At 41.3% G+C, this 21,563-nt stretch overlaps 1 protein-coding gene across 2 annotated transcripts in view; it reads left to right on the top strand.

The window, feature by feature from the left end:
• Nucleotides 1-8,303: 8,303 nt before the first annotated feature.
• The window catches only part of TPH2 (tryptophan hydroxylase 2), an 88,289-nt gene continuing 75,029 nt past the window's right edge, over nt 8,304-21,563 (top strand). Inside the window, exons 1-5 of one of the 2 annotated variants that reach the window (XM_032420735.1) lie at nt 8,304-8,484; nt 10,991-11,162; nt 13,657-13,840; nt 13,951-14,051; nt 18,945-19,012. In XM_032420735.1, coding sequence (XP_032276626.1) covers nt 8,381-8,484; nt 10,991-11,162; nt 13,657-13,840; nt 13,951-14,051; nt 18,945-19,012 — 629 coding nt within the window. In that variant the 5' untranslated portion in view covers nt 8,304-8,380. Of the gene's footprint in view, nt 8,486-10,990; nt 11,163-13,656; nt 13,841-13,950; nt 14,052-18,944; nt 19,013-21,563 lie in introns of both variants that reach the window. The other variant, XM_032420734.1, reaches the window with a different exon arrangement.

Genomic DNA, 21,563 nt, shown 5'->3' with positions numbered 1-21,563 from the left:
GGCACCTGGGTGGCTCAGTTGGTTGAGCATCCTACTCTTGGTTTCTGCTAAGGTCATGATCTCAGGGTGGTGAAATTGAGCCCTTTATTGGGCTCTGTGCTGGGTGTGGAGTCTGCTTGAGATTCTTTCCCCCTCCCTCTCCCTTCCCTCTGCTCCTTGCCTGCTCTTGTGCACGCGCTCTCTCTCATAAATAAAATCTTTAAAAAAAAGTCTTGCATTTTGATGAAATCTTATCTATTTTTACTTTTTGTTGCTTATGCTTTTGGTATCATATTTGGGAAACAATTGCCTAATCCAAGGTTTTAAAGTTATAGTCCAGTATTTTCTTCTAAGAGTTTTATAGTTTTAGCTCTTACATTTAGATCTATGATCCATTTTGAGTTAATTTTTGTGTATGATGTAAGGTAGGAGTCCAACTTATTGTTTTTTATGTGGATATCCAAAGTTTTCGCAGAAACATTTGTTAAAAAGATTTTTCTTTCCCCTATTGAACTGTCTTGGCACTTTGGTTGAAAATCAATTGACCATAAATGTAAGGGTTTATTTCCGGACTCTAAATTTGATTTCATTTATCTATATGTCTATCCTTTTGCAGTACCACACTGATTTTGTTACTAGATCCCCAGCACCAGGTTCTTGAGTCTCAGTGTCACAGAAATGAACACTCTAATAAAGCAGGCAGAGTTTATTAGAGATAGCTTGTATACAAGGGAGCCAACAAGAAGAGGAATCCCGCTCCCCAACGGGGTAATGTGCAAGGCTTATAAAGGCAGTTTTCCAACGGGTGAGAGGCTGGGAGTGGGGAAGTGTCCTTCAGTCCCACGGTCATTATCTTGCAGTCGTTACTTTTTAGTGGACAGAAGACAATCACAAGATGCCTTTCTTCATGGTCAACGTTCTTTAGGCCTCCTGGAAAATAAAAATACTTGTGCAAGCAGGCTTTAAATTGTTACTTCTAATTTTGATCAGACAACCATTACTCCCTAACAGCCGTTATCTCTCATTTGTTCTCTTTCCCAGAAGGAGGTATTTGTCTCCAAGGGAATGGAAACTTTTAACTCTTGCCTCATACCAGTAGCTTTACAGGACTTAAGTCCCTCTTGCTTTCCCTATACCATTTCGATTTGATGACTATAACTTTGTTAAGTTTTGAAATTAACTGCTTCATAAACAGACTTCCAATCACTCTTTGTTGGTCTCCTCCATTTACTCCCACTTCTAGAGGTGTTTGAGCCTTTAGGGGATTCTACAATGTAAACTGAGTTGTTTCTTAGTCTTTGATAGCTTAGGGTTTAGCGTTCTCCTGTCTGCAAAGTCTGATCACTCTTCATCTCCTTTCAGCTTTGAATTTTCTGTTGCTGTTGTTTCTTGACTTTATGCTATTCTTTTGTGCCTTAAAAAGGAAAGGAAATCTTATACCATTGCTCCAGTTGGATTTCTGGAAGGGGCAGAAGTAGTTAAATCTACATTCTTCCTTAGGAAGAGTCTTTTGGTATCTTATATAGATGATCTAGACCTGTGGCCTGCACTTCAGCACCCACAGTCTTTTTAACTCCTGTAATCTGGGTTTTATGTTCTCTCTTTTGCTAAAACTACACTCTTTAAGGTCACCAACAACAGTTTCATAGCCAAATCTAATGGTCTTCCTCTCGTCCTCATTTCATTCCTCTACTCTATTGTATTTGAAACTATTGACCACAAGTCTTTCTTATCTCTTTCCTAAGCCTTCATGTTTCACCTCCTTTAGTCATCTTGTCACCTGATGACTTCTCTTTCCCCTCTACCTTTAATTGTGAGCATCTTCCATGGTTTAGTTCCTGGGTTCTCTTGGTTTTTATATATTTATTCTTAATTTTTTTAATTGTAAAATACAGATAAAATTTACCATCTTAACCATTTTTAAATGTATGGTTCAGTAGTGTTGAGATATATATATAGATATATATATATATGGTGCACATTGTTGTGCAACCAATCTCCAGAACTTTCTGTCTTATAAAACTGAAAGTCTATACCCCATTGTCCCTCTGTACCCCATTGTCTTTCACCCTCAGCCCTTGGTAACCACCATTCTACTTGAGATTGATTACTCAAGATAACTCATATAAGTGGAATCATACAGTATTTGTCTTTTTGTGACTGGCTTATTTCACTTAGCATTATATCCTCAAGGTTCATCCATGTTGTAGCATGTGTCAGAATTTCCTTTTTTAAGGCTGAATAATATTCCATTGTATGGGTATACCAAATTTTGCTTATCCACTCATCCATCAATGGATCCTTGGATTGCTTCAACCTTTTGGCTATTGTGAATCATGCCACTATGAACATGGGTATACAAGTATCTCTTTGAGACCATGCTTTGGTGATTTTATATATATATACATATATATATATATCCATCCAGAAGTGGGATTGCTAGATTATATGGTGATTCTGTTTTCACCTTTTTGAGGAACTGCCATAGTACTTTCCATGGCTGTTGTACCAGTTTACATTTTCCCCAACAGTGTACAAGGGTTTCAGTCTTTTTTTCCTCTTTTTTTTTTTTTTTTAAAGATTTTATTTATTTGACAGAGAGAGAGAGAGCACAAGTAGGCAGAGAGGCAGGCAGAGGAAGAGGGAGAAGCAGGCTCTCCACTGAGCAGGGAGCCCGACGTGGGACTCGATCCCAGGACTCTGGGATCATGACCTGAGCTGAAGGCAGCCGCTTAACCGACTGAGCCACCCAGGTGCCCCTCCTCTTTATTTTTTTAATTTGTCAGCTAACGGTCACTGAATTACTTTAAAAATTCTATTCCCAGCTATAATCTATTTCCCAAAATCCAGTCCCACATTTATAATTGTATGCTATTTAAAGTCACTTGATAGGGGGTTGGGGGATGGGGTAATTGGGTGGTGGGCATTAAGGAGGGCACATGATGTAATGAGCACTGGGTGTTATATGTAACAGATGAATCACTGAACTCTACCTCTGAAACTAATAATACGTTATTGTTAATTGATTGAATGTAAATAAAGTTAAATTTAAAAAGGAAATACATAGAAAAGAAATACACAACACAACACTTATCACAATAGCTGAAAATAAAAAAATGCTTATTTCGCTCAATCAGAGAAAGACATGTATCATATGATCTCACTGATATGAGGAATTCTTAATCTCAGGAAACAAACTGAGGGTTGCTGGAGTGGTGGGGGGTGGGAGGGATGGGGTGGCTGGGTGATAGACATTGGGGAGGGTATGTGCTGTGGTGAGCGCTGTGAATTGTGTAAGACTGTTGAATCACAGACCTGTACCTCTGAAACAAATAATACATTATATGTTGAAAAAAAAAAAGAAGATAGTAGGAAGGGAAAAATGAAGGGGGGGAATCGGAGGGGGAGATGAACCATGAGAGACTATGGACTCTGAGAAACAAACTGAGGGTTCTAGAGGGAGAGGGGTGGGGGGATGGGTCAGCCTGGTGATGGGTATTAAGGAGGGCACATATTGAATGGAGCACTGGGTGGGTTATACGCAAACAATGAATCATGGAACACTACATCAAAAACTAATGATGTAATGTATGGTGATTAACATAATAAAATTAAAAAAAATTAAAAATGCATCAATCAAAAAAATTTTTTTAAAAAGTCTCTTGATAGTACTGCAGTCAACTCAAATTCCCTGTCCCTTAAATTCCTCTTTTATTCCAAAACTTATTCCTTCTTTGGAAATAGTGGAATTGCCATGGGAGCTTGATAGTTTAATTTTTTTCATAAAAATGACTTTGCCTTCTTTTTTCGGAGTAATATTCAGTGAGCCTCCAACTCCTTGTTGATTCTCATTTTGACATTCCTTTTTCTATTCATAACTGCCACCACCTAGTTCAAGCTTCTATCATTTTTCCTCCAACTTGTTGTCTTGCCTAGACTAAATACTACTAAGGTATCACTTTCATAGGCTATAGTCCCAATACAAAAATGATAAATGCTTGCTCTTCAAATACAATTTTTTCAATCCTGACATTTAAATTTCTGAATAATCAGTCTTTATCCTATCTTTCAAATTTTATATTTGTCTTCTGGAAAGTTATCTTCTCTTGGCTTTTCTTTTCCTATCTCTCTGAACTTTTTTCTTTCTTGTTTTCCTTTTTTGGACTTATTTTAAATTGCTTCTTAAATTTGGTCAGGATTCTGTTCTTGGCTCTCTTCTCAGACAACATATTCTCCATGAGTGAAAGTATAGTCACATAAATTCAATTATTTGACAATGCCTCAACCTGTATATCCAACTTAGGTCTCATTTCTGCATTAAAACCCATATATCTAGGGGCGCCTGGGTGGCTCAGTCGGTTAAGCGTCTGCCTTCGGCTCAGGTCATGATCCCAGGGTCCTGGGATCAAGCCCCACGTCGGGCTCCCTGCTCAGCAGGGAGTCTGCTTCTCCCTCTCCCTCTGCCTGCTTCTCTGCCTACTTGTGCTCTCTCTCTCTCTGTCAAATAAATAAATAAAATCTTTAAAAAAAAAAAAACATGTATCTAGGGGCGCCTGGGTGGCTCAGTCGTTAAGCGTCTGCCTTTGGCTCAGGTCATGGTCATGATCCCAGGGTCCTGGGATCGAGCCCCAAATCGGGCTCCCTGCTCAGCGGGAAGCCTGCTTCTCCCTCTCCCACTCCCCCTGCTTGTGTTCCCTCTCTCGCTGTGTCTCTGTCAAATAAATACATAAAATCTTTAAAAAAAAAAAAACCCATATATCTAAGTGTTTATTGGACATCTTCACTTGACCATTCACATGCGATCTGTATAAAATCTAACTTTTAGGAATTTTCTTGCTAGTATGTATGCGTGGTCTAGTTTAATGTATGACACCTATCATTTACCCAGTCCCACAAGTCAGAAACTTGGAAGTTGTTCTGGTACTTTTTTTTTCCTGCTCCCACATCCAAGTAGAGATATCCTATGGATTTTACCCCTTAATATCTCTTGTTTTTTTTATGGCATCCTTACTGCTGTTGCCTTAATCCAGGTCATCATCTCCTGGTTACACTATTTTGAGTCCTAAGTGGTATATGCCTTCAGTCTCGAAGTCCTTCTCCAAGCTACTGCTTTTCCAAAATACCAATGGGGTTATGCTATCAACTTGCATAAAGCCCTTCTAATTGTTCTCTCTCACCCACAGCATAAGGTGATAAAGCACAAAGCCCACTGGATGTCATTCAAGGTTTAACAGGATTTGACCCTGCTTTCCTCCTCAGCCTTCTCTCTCACTGGGCACACTTGCCCCAAACCCATACTCCAGCATTGCTGAACAACAGTTCTCTGTATATTTTTTTATATTCTACCTAGAATAACCTTCTTTCTGTCTCCCTTTCCATTTTGATTAACAAACACAAACACTTTTTTGGAAGCTTTTAAACTTTTATTTTATTTAATTTTTAAAGAGATTTTATTTATTTGAGAGAGAGAGACAGCAAGAGAGTACGAGTGGGGGGGTGGGGAGAGGGAGAAGCAGGCTCCCCACCGAGGAGGGAGCCCAATGTGGGGCTCGATCCCAGAACCCTGGGACCCTGGGACCATGACTGAGCCGGAAGGCAGACGCTTAGCTGACTGAGCCACCCAGGCACCCCTTAAAATTTTGTTTTTAAATTAGTGTGCAGTAAAATCGATTTGTTGTGCAGTTCTGTGAATTTTGACACAGATAGATTCGTGTAACCACCACCACCATAATCAGGATATAAAATATTACCCTTCAAACTCCCTCTTGCTATCCCTTTGGAGTCACACCCTCCCCCACCCATAAACCCTGGCAACCACTGATTAGTTCTCCATCACTATTGTTTTATCTTTTTGAGAATGTCCTATAAATGTACATGACCTTTTAAGGCTGGCTTCTTTCACTTGGCATAATGCCTTTGAGATTCATTTAGGTTGTGTATATTAATAGTTGGTTCCTTTTTGGGGCGCCTGGGTGGCTCAGTCGTTAAGCGTCTGCCTTCGGCTCAGGTCGTGATCCCAGGGTCCTGGGATCGAGCCCCGCATCGGGCTCCCTGCTTGGCGGGAAGCCTGCTTCTCCCTCTCCTGCTCCCCCTGCTTGTGTTCCCTCTCGCTGTGTCTCTCTCTGTCAAATAAACAAATAAAATCTTAAAAAAAAAAAAAAAATAGTTGGTTCCTTTTTTTTGCTAAGTAGTATCCCATTTTGTGAATGGCCCACAGTTTGTGTATTCATTCACCCACTGAAGGACATTTGGGCTGTTTCCAGTATTTGACCTTATGAACGGGTGTACAGGTTTTGTTTTTTTTCTAATATAAGCTCATTTCTCTAGAGTAAATACCCAGAACAAACTCACTTTTAAATATTCAGCTCAGGCAATGCCTCCTAGAGGCCTCTCCTGACTCTCGTAAGGTAGCATTGAGCACCCTGTCTCTTGTGCTTCTAATGTCTTCTGCAGATAAGTCAATATATTTTGTTTCACTTGTTTATTTGCACGTATGCTTCTTGCATCTTGTCTGTGATTTCCTTGAGGGGAGGCACTGTATCTCATTCATCTTTGCATCATCAGGACTCAGTTTCAATGCCTAACACAAAGTGACCAGTTAACAAAGTTTATGTTGAATTACACATCATCTTAAGCCCTATTCTACCTGAAATTATCTGTGTGTGGTCTCTTGAGCCTACTTATGTTTCCTTGTTTGGAATACTTAAGAGACTGTAGAATGTAATAGCTGAGAGCATGGAGTTTGGAGCCAGACTGCCTGAATTTAAATCCTGCCTCTTTAATTGCATAAATCCTTTGGCAAGTTACCTAAATTCTTTGTGCCTTTATATATAAAATGAAAATAATAGTTACTGCCTTGCAAGTGTTGTTGTGATGATCAATCACATTTTTGTGATTGATCACAAAATTTTCTTAGGATAGAGATTGGCAAATACTAAGCACTCAGTAATATTAGTTATTGTTACAATTACTTCAATCAATGTATGTATTTATTTTTTTAATAGAAAGAAGTAGCATGGTTTTACTAAATGTCTGAGTACAGTGTTGGACAATCTTAAAATCCTATATTCTAAACCTCAATCAATGTATTTAAACTTCACCTTTCTGGAGGCAACTGCCTGGCTCAGTCCAAATAGCATGTGACTCTTGATCTTGGAGATGTAAGTTCGAGCCCCAAGTTGGATGTAGAGATTACTTAAAAATAAAATCTTAAAAAAAAAACCCTTCACCTTCCTATTAGTTCGTCAGAGCTGATTTTTAGAGGAAATTCGTGCCAAATAATATTTCCAAAATTAAGTCAAGTAATAATTATGTCCCCCCAGGATTCCAGGAACAATATCTGGTTAACATTAAGTCATCCATTTTGGTTTTGAAAGTTTTTCATCTTGTTTTCTGTACAGAGAAGCAGTGTCAGCCCCAGGTTTTGTTTAGTTTTGCAGTCAAACAAACACATTTGTCAAGAGTCTTCCATCCTTTAGGAGATTGGTAATATTTTCCTGTGACATGGGGAATTTTATCACTTACTAAAGTTTTGAATAGTAAAGACTTCAACTGATCTATGCATTTCAAATTGTTGGGTTTGATCTAGTTACAAGTGGAGAGGAAAAATTCAGTAACCATCAATAGCATCAAAGAATGGTATATAGGCATTTAGTTTCCTTTTCCTTCCCACACAGTGAGGAAGATTCTAGGGTTAGTGTCTCAACTATATCTATATTATGTAAGGCTAAATCAAAGCCTCACATTTCCTTTACAATACTGTTGCCTGAACATCACCACAGAGCGGCATCACAGGATTGGGAAGCAGTGCTTTTTATGAAGTCACCACACACATACAATCATAACACATCAGAGCAGAAAACACTTATTAACACAAAACAAAATGGCTTAAGGATTCAGCAACGCTGATCTTTCTAATTTTCCTCCTTTGGGAAGAAAGCACAAAACCTTTGAACTCATAGTCACCTAAAGGCTGAGGTTAGCTTGCCAGGAGCAGGTTTGAGAGATGAGCTAATATCAGGAGACAGATGTTTTCTTTTACATGTAACACCCCATTATGTATTGTTCTCCACCACCCACGCCCAAACGTCTATTCGACCTATGAAACAGACTGCACCAGAAGCACAGATAACCCCAGGCTTCAGGTCTGTAATCTGATCGTGGCCATCGGCAGCCAGAAATGAGTTTCTTTCTAATCAGCTCTCCATCAGTCCCCAGTCACTCATATAAAGGAGCCTGGGGAGAGGACGATTCTCATTGCTCTTTCTTCAGCACCAGGGTTCTGGACAGAGCCTGGAGAGGGCTGCTCTTCCTACACCCCTTCCTCTCTCAGTCTCCACCAGCCCTGCTACTGCCCCTTTAGTCCCCCCTGCTGCAGAGAAAGAAAATTACATCGGGATCCATGCAGCCGGCAATGATGATGTTTTCCAGTAAATACTGGGCAAGGAGAGGGTTTTCTCTGGATTCAGCGGTGCCCGAAGAGCATCAGCTCCTTGGCAGCTTAACAGTGAGTACTGAGTGGCTGGCACTCTAGAGGAGTGCTTTCTAGGGTAGCGATCGTCTTAGTCTTGCCATGTGGACACCTGATGTAGAGTAAGCACACACACCTCAACTCCTTCCTCTAGCATCTGAATACCCTGCCTCCCTCCTGTCTGCCTTCAGTCTTCCTTCTCTCTCCATAAAGTGGGTGTCCTGATCCCTATGTTCTAAACTTCCTTTCCTCAAAGTTTATAAGTAGAAAGGAAAAAAGTTCCTATCCACCAAGAGCAAGAGGTTGTATGAACCAATGTCTTATATCTACAACCAAAAAAAGTGTGTAGGATTTCGAAAGGCCACTTATTATGAGTAGGAACAGGCAGAAGAAATTAAATAGATTTCTGTGGTTCCCGCAAGACAATTTTGTCTCCTATACCCCTTCCCATCTACAGAGCTTGTTCTTTAAACACAGAAGTAAGGTTTTTATTCTTGCCTAGAAGTGTTATTGGGATAAAATAAAGATCGGTTCCTCTCAAAAGTTTTCCTGCTTTCCTCATTACTCCATTTTTCATTTTAATTGACGAAATGAAAGCAATATGCCACTTATTTCAGTATTTAAGGCAGTTTTTGTATTTAAATATTAACAGGAAAAAAGTTAACATTTTGCAGGATTTTAGATCCTAATTTGAGGTCATAGTGATGGGATTTAATAAAAAAGACAGTGAACAACAACAAAAAAAAGTATGCAGATTCCTAGTCATTAAAAATATTAAATGCTATTTCATTGCTGTAATGGAGTTTATCAAACCAATTACAATTCAGTCTGTATCATAGAAAATTCTGTTTTAATAGCATAGCTCCAAACATGTGCCAGAAGGTTATATTGTACTGGTGTATTATTACTGCTAAAAATGTTGAAAAGTAATCAGGGCATGTTTTGTAGAACCGTTTAAATCAGTTTGCAGAAATGAGACCAGAAATGTAAATAGATTTTTTTAACATCCAAACATCATGAATATTTGGATGAGATATTACATTGAGGAATTTTGAAGTCATAATGAACTGCTAGAAGGAAAACAAAGAACTCAGAGTTATGGTTAATGTATGACCCTTTCATATAAAAAAGCCTACTTAAATATCTAAGAGCTGTGTGTTGTGTGGTGGGAAGAGGACAGATGTTGAGAGTGCGGAGACATTTGAGCTTTTAATGACTAAACATACTGCCAAATGCCAATGTCTGCATACACTTCTCTCCTTCAAGTCATAACTAATCAAATATTCATTTCCGTGATGTAAAAATCTAGTGAGTGAGGCAATGGGAAAATGTGACACACGTGAAAAGAGAGGCAGTGGGGAAATCAGAGGAAGACAGTGGCAAGTCCCTATTCACCGGGTTCCGTATCGCATGTACTTTTCTCAGTTTCCTGAGGAAGTGATAGACCGGTCCAGCTGCACTGTACTACTATTAGCCAGGGAGAAACGTCTCTGTTTGCCCACGTCTTCGTTTGCATATAAAGAACACAAAAAAGTACACCCTAACTTCACTTTGTCTTTTAACTGAAAGTTTCCAGCTTTTTTATTTGGTATTTCGGACAGTGGGATCCAAGTTTCTGAAATCTGCTGTTTTTGTCTTTAACCAATAGGACTAAGAGTCATCACTTAGTTCTGTATTATAATAACCTGAGTAGCTAATGAAGTGTTAATCCTTTACAGTTTCTCAGATTTTACTCTTTGCTTCTAATGATTAGCTAGTTTTTTCTCTCTTTCTCTCTTTTCCTCCCTTCCTTCCTTCCTTCTTCCTTCCTTCCTTCCTTCCTTCCTTCCTTCCTTCCTTCCTTCCTTCCTTCCTTCCCTTTCTTTCTCCCCTTTTCCCTTCCTCCCTTCCTTCTTTTTTCTTTTATTTGTGGCTGGATTTTAACAGCCACTTTTCAGGAATCCTCTGCTGACACAGATGGCCTTAATTGAATATGCTCCCCTGTGTTGAACTTCTGCAGATAGATTCACACTGACAATGTGGATCTAATTGCAGAAAGTGAGGTTGTCGATTTTAGGGCGCATCCTGACATATTTCAGAATGAAATGAATATTTTGTTTTTAAGATTAAATGGAAACTAAAATTATTGTTGTGAAATATATGTTTGGTCTTATTTTTGTTATGTTAGTTATTAATATAGTTTCCAAATTATGCAACCAGGCTAACAGACCAAATTTCATGCTGTAAAATAAACCTAGAAAGTAAAGCAGGAAGTGTCATATGTGAGACTTTATACTTTATGATGGTCAGATTTTTGTTGCTATTAAATAAGGTGAAGCAAATCTGATCCCCCTTTAATTTCAACCACTGGCTATCTTAGAGCACTGGAAAATAGTGTCCCAGAGTAAATTAGACTGGTATTTATGATCGAAAGTTATGAGTGATGTGGCAACTTCTCTTTGAGTTTATATGATTGCTGACGCTTCTAGCATATGAATGGAATATCTGACCAAAAATCTAGTTATGAGAACTCTGGGATCCTAACCAATGTTTTTGTGTGTGTGTTTCTACCTTCTTGAAGTTAAGTAAAGCTAACTCTGGCGAAAAGGATGATAAAAAAAGCAGCAAGGGAAACAGCAAAAGTGAAACCAGTCCTGAAGGCGGCAAAACAGCTGTGGTATTCTCACTGAAAAATGAAGTTGGCGGATTGGTAAAAGTGTTGAACCTCTTCCAGGTGAATGTAAACATCATTACCTAACCTTAAAAGTGACTGTGTGCCCAATGACAAACCCGTCCTCTGCTGTGAAACGTTACTGAGTCCATTTCCGGGTAATGTGTTCAAAGGTTCAAAGAAACCAGGTTTCATGAAGCTTTATAAGGAAAGTTTGCCTGCCAAGCAATGAAATAAGCAGATTTGCGTCAACTACGTTTTATTAATTCCAAGTGAATCTACTAGTAATTCCGCAGACTATTGCCAGATAAGAAAGTCAGTAATTAAAAAATGTGAGCCTCACCCCTTTTGTTTGGCAAAAGGAGCCAAAGAGGGTATCTTTAAATATCAAGAGACTGCAGCCTGATTTGATTTGTTGACATCTGAATTGTGCACATGTCGGGGAGCACATTTATTGCACCAAATGAGATGCATGAGTAGAGGCATTTGGTAAATTCCCCTGAGCCTCATTTTTGCATGAGCTTAACATGTTTTTTGGGGAGATTAGTCACTCTCCTCCTATTGAAGCCAGGGCTAGCTCTCTCTTTATTTTATAGAAATGTAGTAGCCTTTTTTCCAGGTCCAATTTGGTGGCTTGAACCCTCAAGGAAGAGCCTGGTTGAGGGTGAGGTTAGAGAACCCCAGAAAAACTATTCCCCTCTGGCCAGGGCAGACCTGATAGCTACCTTACCCTTCAGCAAGCATTGTGCCTTACAAATGCATTTTGTTTGGGGAGCGCTGGCTGCTGATTTGAGCTGTAAGATAGGGAGCCTAGCTCTGTGTGGTGCCTGGGGCTGCTGGTACAGCGGAAGGATGATGGGAATTGCAGTCAGAGGAGTCAGACCTGTGTTCTCCTGGCTTGGCTAACCACTAGCTGCTTCCTAGCTTCCATTTCTTTATGCGTAAAATAGCGATCATAATTCCTACCTAACAAGGTAGTTGTGATGCAGTAATATGAGTGAAAGTGCCTTGTAAAATGTACAGATATGAGGCCTCTATTGTGATGTCTCTTTGATGACCAAAGAGGGGGAATTAGCAGCCTGATATGGCAAATATTTCCCTGTTCTCTCTTGACCTGGAAGAAAGGATCAGATACCATAAACAGTGGTAATGGAAATCTGGGGAAATATTTTACACATAATTATATCATCCAGTGCTGTCTCCACTCAGTGCCCCAAGGCAGGCCAGAATCCCTGGAGAAGGAGTTAGTAGCCCAGAGTTTTCACATGGCCATCAGCTAGTCATGGGGTCTTAGCTAAACCACTTAACCCATCTGGACCTCAGTTCCCTTGTCTAAAAATATCTACTCTGCTTCAACCAATGGGCATTAAATGCCCAAAGTGACACAATGTGTGTGAAGACTCTTGACCTTAATATTAGTCTCACCTTTATTATCAGCCAATTTAGAAAATATGGTGTGACTGTAAAGGTTAATAAAAACAAGACTAGAGCATCTAGTTTCCCGGTCACAGGACTAGTTTCTTTATACAGAGGAGGATGCTGTTTGATTTGATGTTACTCTGCAGTGGGAATCGTATTAGGAATGTGAATTGATAATCACAGGATATCAGCCGGTGTGATGGGGAGGTATGGGCTTATTCAGGGGTAGGCTAGAGTGGAGATGAGAACTTAGTCTTCAGTCAACTCAGCGGAAAGGAAAACGCCTCACTGGGCAAGTTTAAACCTGATGTTTAAATATTAAATTGCTGCCCCCCACCTCCTTGAATACCTTATTGTAAGGAGACTTTTACTCCTGAAATCCCTGGTGGGGTGATGGTTGCAACGATGCATCCTTGCATGAAGCTAGTCTGGAGGTTGCTGAAACAGAACAGTTAACGAATGGTCCCATTGAGGTGTGTTTTTCGGTTGTTGTTTGTTTTGTTGTTTTGTTTTTGTTTTTGCCTGTAGAGATACTTTCTTGGCTGCTTTTCTTCCTTTTCTTTGGCTTGTGATTCCCAGCCACCTGCCCAGTGTCTGCCTCATTTGCCTGCCATTTGTACTATTCACGTGTTTTTTCAAAGATTATTTTTAAACCTTAATTTAATGTATAGTGGAAACCTTATACCACTATTAAATCAGGGGGTTGAGTTTTAGCTATGGTTTTGGAAACATATGAAAATAAAAATATAAATTTGGGGATGATACGATGATGTGATAAGCTAATTTCCCCTTGCCCCCAACTAGCAATGCACACCCTCAGTGGGATGTGGACCGTGCAGGGAAATGATGATATTCATAATTATAATACATTTTATAGGGCCCTTTATATGCTTTTATATACTCTCGTCTTTTTTTAAAAAAAGAGACAGGAAAACCTACATACAGTCTCTATTCCAATTAACAGAGGCACTGGTTGAAAACATTTCCATGTTTTAGTCAATCAAAGAGCAAGGAGATTGTTTTTTTCTCCTTTGTGGGCACTTGGCACCTGTTCTTAAGAGTTGAACAAGAATAGCCCTTGGTGTCCCTTTTATTGTGCCGTGAAGATAATTTAGAGATGTTGCTCATATTTCCACAGGAAAAACATGTCAACATGGTTCATATTGAGTCCAGGAAATCCCGGCGAAGAAGTTCAGAGGTTGAAATATTCGTGGACTGCGAGTGTGGCAAAACCGAATTCAATGAGCTCATTCAGTTGCTGAAATTTCAAACTACAATTGTGACGCTGAATCCGCCGGAGAACATTTGGATGGAGGAAGAAGGCAAGGCCAGCTTTTCCTTGTCGGGTGATTTAGCAATCTGACAAATGTTGCAAAAAGGAAAATACAATCTGTGAGCTAATATTTTTGAACCCGCACTGTGTTTTCAACAGAACTAGAGGATGTGCCCTGGTTCCCCCGGAAGATCTCTGAGTTAGACAAATGCTCTCACAGAGTTCTCATGTATGGTTCTGAGCTTGATGCCGACCACCCAGTAAGTGTCCAGTCAAATCCATTCCATACATGCTGCTCCAGCTCCACGCATGTGCCAGGCAGCGTGCCATGTTGTGTGCTTTATTGTGGAGCAATTTATTATTTATTCCCCATCCCTGAGAGCCGGCTTCCCAATGATAAAGCTTCCCTGTACATATGCGTTGGCTGGAAGCAGATTAGAAAGATGGCATTTCCACGTAACATTTGTTCTTAAAAGGGTTGGATAGAGAAGGAGATTCTAAACCTTGGAGAATATTTCTGTAGCATTAGACAGTGTGAAATATACTTGCAGATGGTGACCCTTGGAAAAACGATGAACTGAAATTGATCACCCCTTTGAGAAACGAGGGAGGACTAGGCATTATGGGGCTCAGTAAGAGAATAAAATTCTCCTTGCTATTTTCCTTGACTGGAGGTAGTTAGGAGTAGAGTAATGCGGTGGACTTCAGTCTCAATGGAAAGGCAGAGAGTTTTAGAATAAGGTCGTGATGGAAAACACATCTCTTCCCACATCTACCCTGAATCTATTTACCGCTATCTCTCTTCTATTCCAATAAAAACAACCACCTTTAAAGAAATATGATACGTAGGTAAGCATTTCCCATTATTTCCTCCCTCCCCCTTTACATCAGTTTTTATTTGACACAAGAGACTTGGAACTTCTTTATGGTCAGAATGAAGTACAGTTAAGAGTCTGGGAGAAGTAAGCAATATACTCATTTGTTACAAGCACTTTTTTTTTTTTTCCCAGTGCCCCTTTCTACAAATGGGCAGATAAAAGGGTAAAACCCAAGCAGATCAGCCAGGCTTATAGAAGGGCTTTGTGGTCTGAGGTATTCCTTTTATTTAAATGGAGGAAATCTAGAAATCTGACGTGTGACTATTAACCTATGCAGTGGTTCTCCAAGCGTGGTCCCAGGCTTGGCTGCATTAGCACTATCTGGGAGTTTGTTTTAACAACGTAAGTTTGAGAACCACTGCTAGAGAGGATCCTACAACATCTTTAATTAGAGGGAAGGTTTCAATCAAATTAGTCATTTGTTATAATATACCAATTCAGACCAATTCATAACATACCATTCAAGCAAATGGTCAAACAGACCTAATTCATTTGCATTATTTTCAAGAAGCTGAATTTACTCAGAGGCACAGTGTGTTACATTTGCCAATCCAAAACTTCAGAATAATTCACAGTAAGTCACACATAGGGCTCCTGAACACTCGAAGTGCCTTTAAGAATCATCCGTTTGTTATCTCCCCCCTCCCCTTGCCCCCCGCTACTTTCAGAGGAGTCAGACTTCACACAGAAGCCTGATTTAAGAGATTAGCAGTAATAGGACTTTCCAGATACCAGGTGTTAACTTGCAGGATGACCTTGGGCGAGTCCCTCTACCTCTGCGCCTCAAATTCTTTATGTAAAAAGTGGAAATAAAATCCTTATTGACCTCCAAGGGGCATTTGAAAAGCCTAGTTAATAAAACAACTGGAAAGCATTTTGGCAAGAGTAAATGCCTAATCCCAGGAATGGAAATGCTCTATTAAATCATTCAGATCAATGCCTGGATAGTAAAGGATTTCTTGCGAACCTCCTATTTCCAAATGCTCCCCTTAGTCTAGTTCTTCAATTACTCAACCCGGAGAAAGGGGGTCAGCTTTGTTATTGTAACAACCACAGGAACCAATGACCTTGTGAAGAAATTGATTCCGATACTTAGTGTAAATTTTCCTGTGTTTAATTCTGTTCCATTACTCCTAATTATACCCACCTTATGACGTCTCCTCTTATTTTCTGTGCAGCCAGTTGAAATAATCGCAAGTACTTAGCAATCTCCAACCTCTCTCATCATTTTTTTTTTTTTTTACCACGTGTATTTCTTTTATAAGCACACCAAATGTTCGTTATGCAAAATCTGGTATTGGTAAGTTGACGTTTTTTGTAAGTTATTATTTGGTGAGCATGGAAAAAGTGGTCTAAGGATCTTTGGTGCCTGGGAATACTTCCAGTTCTGAGACGGGGATTACTGTGTCAGGATGGTGCCCTTGTACTAAGGTGGCTCGGAAGGAGCTGGAATGGGAGAGTCAGGTTGCCGAGGCTCCCTAGAAAGGGTTAAACATCTGTCTAGGTCAGTGTCTCCCAAACTTTGCTGAACAAACCACCTGGAAGATCTTTTCAAAGTGCAAAGTGAGGTTCTGCGTGTCTAGTGAGCTCCCAGTTGAGGCTTACGCTGGAGGTCTGCTACACTTTGAGTAGCAAGGATCTAGACTGGGAAGGTCTCTCAAAGTGTGGTTCAAGGCCCAGCCATAAAGTGCTTATTAAAAATGCAGTTCAGGGCGCCTGGGTGGCTCAGTTGGTTAAGCGACTGCCTTCGGCTCAGGTCATGATCCTGGAGTCCCTGGATCGAGTCCCGCATCGGGCTCCCTGCTCAGCAGGGAGTCTGCTTCTCCCTCTGACCCTCCTCCCTCTCATGCTCTCTCTCATTCTCTCTCTCAAATAAATAAATAAAATCTTTAAAAAAATAAAAATAAAAATAAAAATAAAAATGCAGTTCCTTGGGGCTCATCTGAAGCCCACTGAATCAGAACTTTCAGGATGGAACCTGGAATCTGCATTTAAAAGAATTCGCAGGACATTCTGATGAGCTCTAATGTTTGAGAACTAATGTTCTAGCTCAGTGATTCCCAACATTAGCTTTCCATTCAAATAATCTGTGGGGAATTAAAAAAAAATACTGAGGCGAGGGTCTCACCCCAGAGTGCTTATATCATAACCTCTGGGAATGTGTCTAGGTTCAGAGTATTCTTTAAAGCTCCCCAAGGGATTCTAATATTTCACCAGGGTCCAACTGTTTGGGATAGCTACTTGAGTGCCAACTCACACTTGGCTGAGCACTTTAGGGTGCTGGCTGGCTCTTCAGTTCCCCTTGATTTAAATTGAGAGAGGAAGGATGGGTGTGGGGCAGATACTCTCTGGGGATTACGGTTGCCAGATTTAGTAAATACATATATAGGATGCCCAGTTAAATTTGAATTTCAGGTAAACAAGGAATCATTTCTTAGTATAAGTATGCCCCAACTATTGCATGGGTGTCCTCCGTGTTATCTGGTAACTTTATCCCTGCCTTCAGTCCAGAATAGATGGCCAAAGAATGCTCTGTCTCTGTGATCGCTGGTGTAGCTAGCGTCCCTGTTTTATTTTGCTAGTCCACAGTTCAATCTTGGCAGCTGTGGATCGCCAACGACATTTGCATAATCACTGCCATACTAGGCTAATGAGGCATGTTGAGTAAATCACTCTCTTGCATGCCTGGAAAAGGTGCAGGTGTTTGCCAAGGAGAGACAGTCGAGAATCTTCAGGAAGCCCAGCCGATAACGATGCTTGCAGGGTGATGTCTGGTTTGGCAGGAACTGGGGAACAGGTGCTGTGCTTTTCATGTGACTCTTTGCCTTTTGTCATGGCCTGCTTTCCTTCTGAGTAATAAAGGTGCTTGGAACTCCCGTTTTGCTCTCCTAGGCGGCCCGGTATTCCTAGTGACTTGGCTCGTACTTTCTCCTCTAGAGCAGGAGACCTTCTTTAGGTCACAGACACATTTGGGAATGCAGTAGCTTGGTCACAACATTTTGTGTGTACACATTTTAAGGCCTTGTAAGCCTGCCTGTGAACCCCAGTTTGAAAACTCCCAATTCATAACAGAGGAAAGAAAGTGCTAGCTTCTCTGGCGGGCATACTTCATTTCTTCGGGGTGTCTGGGTGATCTCAGGGTACTCTCTCTCTGTCTCCCACTGACAGTAATGCTCTTAGAGAGAAAGGCTGTTAGCAGTGGAAGTTCTTTATCTCAGCCCAGCAGACGGTCCTCAAGGCCAGTTCTCCTTCAACCATACAAGAGAACAGAGTGATTTTCTCTGTGTTTGAGGTGCCTCCTTGAACAGCCCACTTTTGCAGAAGCGTGCAAGCCATAGCAGAGGTAATCTGGGCTTTCGTGGGCCTGTCTCAGCTCTCCTCTCAGAGCCCGTGATCCCAGTGGCCTGTCTTGCCCGGCCTCCATTCTCCACTGCTTCCTGGTTACCCTTCGAGCTCGCAGGGTTGCAGACGTAAGAAGTTAAATGGAAACAATTCCTTCTGGGTTTCCAGCAGTTTGAAGAAACCAGCCCAGAAAGAATTGATTGAAAGTACCTGAAGGAAAGGAAAGTGGAAGGTCTGTTGACAAGAGGAGAGATTCTTGCGTAAACGGGGAAGTTCCTCTCAGGAGTATTCCACTTGACAGAACAATGACAGTCAGGATGTTTAACTTCCCAAGTGCATGATGACGGACAGAAGTCTTGCAGTTCCTAAAGACTAAACAGAATCAAGGGGAACTCAGAGTGGAATGGAGCTCACTTGCTATCCTGTGCATGAATCCCTTATAATCGATTTTGCATTATGTGGCTATTCTCATAAAAAACAGCAAAACCTCTTTAATCCATGCTAATTTGGGGGATTCAATGATTATTCTGAATGATAGAATTTTTAACAAATGTGCATTTATTGGCTATTTACCCAAAGCAATTACATTTAGGTTAACTTACTAAATAACCATGTTAAAGGGACCTGTTTTAATGAACAGGATAAGATTAACTCGTGATTAACATCAATTACACATAAATGATACTTGAAAACCAAAGATGCCATTCACTTTAGCCTGAATTCCCATGCATCCCAAATTAGTACAACCCAAATGTAATGAGGTTTTACTGTAAGGCCAGTTCGCTTCTGCCTGTGCCATCAAGATGGTCATCCAAGGATAAAATTCACATTTGCCTCCAACACTCAATAAACACCACGGTGATTTTCTTTCAGGCCTGCTGCGGCGAATTTTTTGGCACTTTGTTAAATAACTTAATCTCTTTTCTGTTTAAGGGATTTAAGGACAATGTCTATCGACAGAGAAGAAAGTATTTTGTGGATGTGGCCATGGGTTACAAATAGTAAGTACCTGTGTAACTCTTTTCTGCGACTTGTGGCTGGCTAATTAGGGGAAACCTGCTGTGTTAAACAGACCCGCCTTGTCTTCACTTTAACTTTTGCAGAAGGCAGACACGAACCATTTTAAACCCTCACCAACCTGGTGGGGTTTAAATGCCAACGCTGATGTTTCACATCCAGGTGTAATTGTAAAATAATGAGACCCACAGGCCACATGCCAAGCACTCCATTTTCACCATTGTGTTTGCCGTTCTGCCAAGGCATGGGGCAATTTTCGTATATACGCTGCAGGGTCCGGAAAATGCGTTTGAATTGTACTTTTGATTTGACTTGTCAGTAACCCCCTTCAATGTCCAGCTTCCCCAGTGAAAGTAGAAGAGTCAGCAGGAATGGTGCAAGGGTTCATGTAAGCAGCCTTAATAGAAAATAAATGTGTTTGCTCTACATGGAAAGGGAAATTCCCTGTAAACTGGAGGGCTTACGGGAGAGGTTCATACCTAATCCCAGATCCTGGTTGGGATGAAGTTGAGAACCTCAGGACTGGGGTTAGCACGGTGTCTCGTGCATGGTGTTGGGATGGGATGTTTGAGACCGGCCGTAATGTAATGTGTTGACTGCAGGAGTGGCTATTGGCCTCTGTTTATTGTGCTCACATTAATAAAACGTGTAGACCCTCCCGGCGCTGCCTTTCCTTTGTGTGGTATGTGATCAGTTACACGAACCTTGTCTTCCGAACAAAATGTAACTCCATACCCCATAGGAAAGGGTCTTTCTTATTTTAGTTGCGAATAGGTGAGAAGCTTGACTGTCCTGTGCGGCAAGTTTGTCTGGGGTGAGTTTCAGACATTTTGTGTGTTTTAGAGAGTATCATCCTTTGCTTTTTTCTCTTCCTCTTTTTTTTTAAAGAATATGACACACAAGGGCTTAAAGCCAAGTCAAAGGATTCCACATCACACCTCTGACCGAGTCAGTTGTGTGCTCATTTCTAACTTCCTTTCATGCTTTGGTGCTCTTTCCTTCTTCCTCCCAAGCCCCAGGCGTCCTTCATTCTTTCTCCCCCATGTTTATGATCCTAAAACCCAGGACCACTTGGCACGTGCTTTTCCACACGTGTCTACTCCATTTTTGTTTTCCTCTGTTCCAGGCAGCTTCTTGACTGTCTTTAGCCTCCCATGGCTTTCTCCCCCGCTCACAATGTCAATGTGCACAAGGCTCGTCCTGGCCCAAGCCTCCTTCCCACCCTCAGCACCATCACTCACGAACACCATCTCCCACTGTTTCCCAGTCAAATTACCAAGAGAGGACCCTGATGGGCTGGGCTCACTTTTTCACATCAGGGTCTGATAATTGATTATGAGCCTTCAGCTTGGCTCCCCTTGCTTCCCAGATTGTCCCTGGGGAATCAGGTCATACATGGGTCCTTAGAAGGGGTGTGAGCAGGACTGGCCTTTAGGGCATCACCTGCCCACGACATGATAAAAGCTCAGTGCTTGGCAGAGCTTTTTTCTTTAGGTAGAACAGATGGATAAGTATGTATTTTATGCATAGATGGTATATGTATTATACCTATGTAAAAAATATATGTATGTATGTGTGTCTATAAAGAATTTTGATAGCATAGTGATCAAGGAACTATCTCAAATGTTACCTATTTCTTCTTGAAACAGCCCAGAAATGGGACAAGACAAGCTGATATTGTGGTGACACTCACAGAGCTGGTATATCTGAGTCAACCACTTTCAAGGGGCATTGACCAGGGGGACTCTTTTGGTTTTAAAGAAAACATACTGATATGGGCAGAAGAGGAAAAAACATATAATCAAAATGATGGAGGGTGAAGCTCTCAAAGCATTAACAGGAGTTTGCGTTTGCCACCTTCCCTCAGCTAAAGAGGAAAATCGAGGTGCAGTGTCTGTGAAAAGCAAAAGTATAAATTGGCGGTTGGAAATGGTAGAGATTTTTTTTTTTCCTGCAAAAAGCTTTATTGTTTCTGTTTGGTCCACTACTCAGGAGACGGCTCCAGGGTGGCTAAAAAGCTGCCTCACAGCTGCAGGAAGAGGCTCAGGCAGGAGCCCTGGCACCAGGGGGATGCCAGAGGGGCCTCTCAAAGGGTGAGCCTTTGGAAGAGACACCCACACAGCCCAGCCTCAGGGGCCGCCAGCCTGCGGAGTTAGCCAGGTGGTTGCCATCTTCTTGCTGAGTCTCACCTGCTCATATAGGAAGTGGGTCTTCAGGAATCACAGAGCTGGGGGTCTGCGTGGGCAGAACCTGGGCACTGCAGATCTAGAAGGGCCTGCTTCAGGCTCTTCTCTAGAACCGCAGCAGCTTCCGTGGGATGGCTTCTGGGCATCCTGGAGGAAGGCCTGGCTGCTGCGTCTTTACCTCTACAAGAGGTGCTGGGCACCCTCGTGATTGTCCTCGGCCGATTTGGGGAGGAAGTGGCCCATGCCTTCCAGAGCCACACCAGCGTGAGAGAAATAGAAGCCCAGAGAGAGGTAGGTGCAGGAGGCCTGCAGATGCATGCTGACCAGGCCGTTGACGGTGGCCTCCACC

Source organism: Phoca vitulina, unplaced genomic scaffold (assembly GCF_004348235.1).
Source record: "Phoca vitulina isolate PV1807 unplaced genomic scaffold, GSC_HSeal_1.0 scaffold23, whole genome shotgun sequence".
In the NCBI taxonomy this organism is placed as follows: domain Eukaryota; kingdom Metazoa; phylum Chordata; class Mammalia; order Carnivora; family Phocidae; genus Phoca; species Phoca vitulina.
This window is presented reverse-complemented; position numbering and strand designations above follow the sequence as displayed.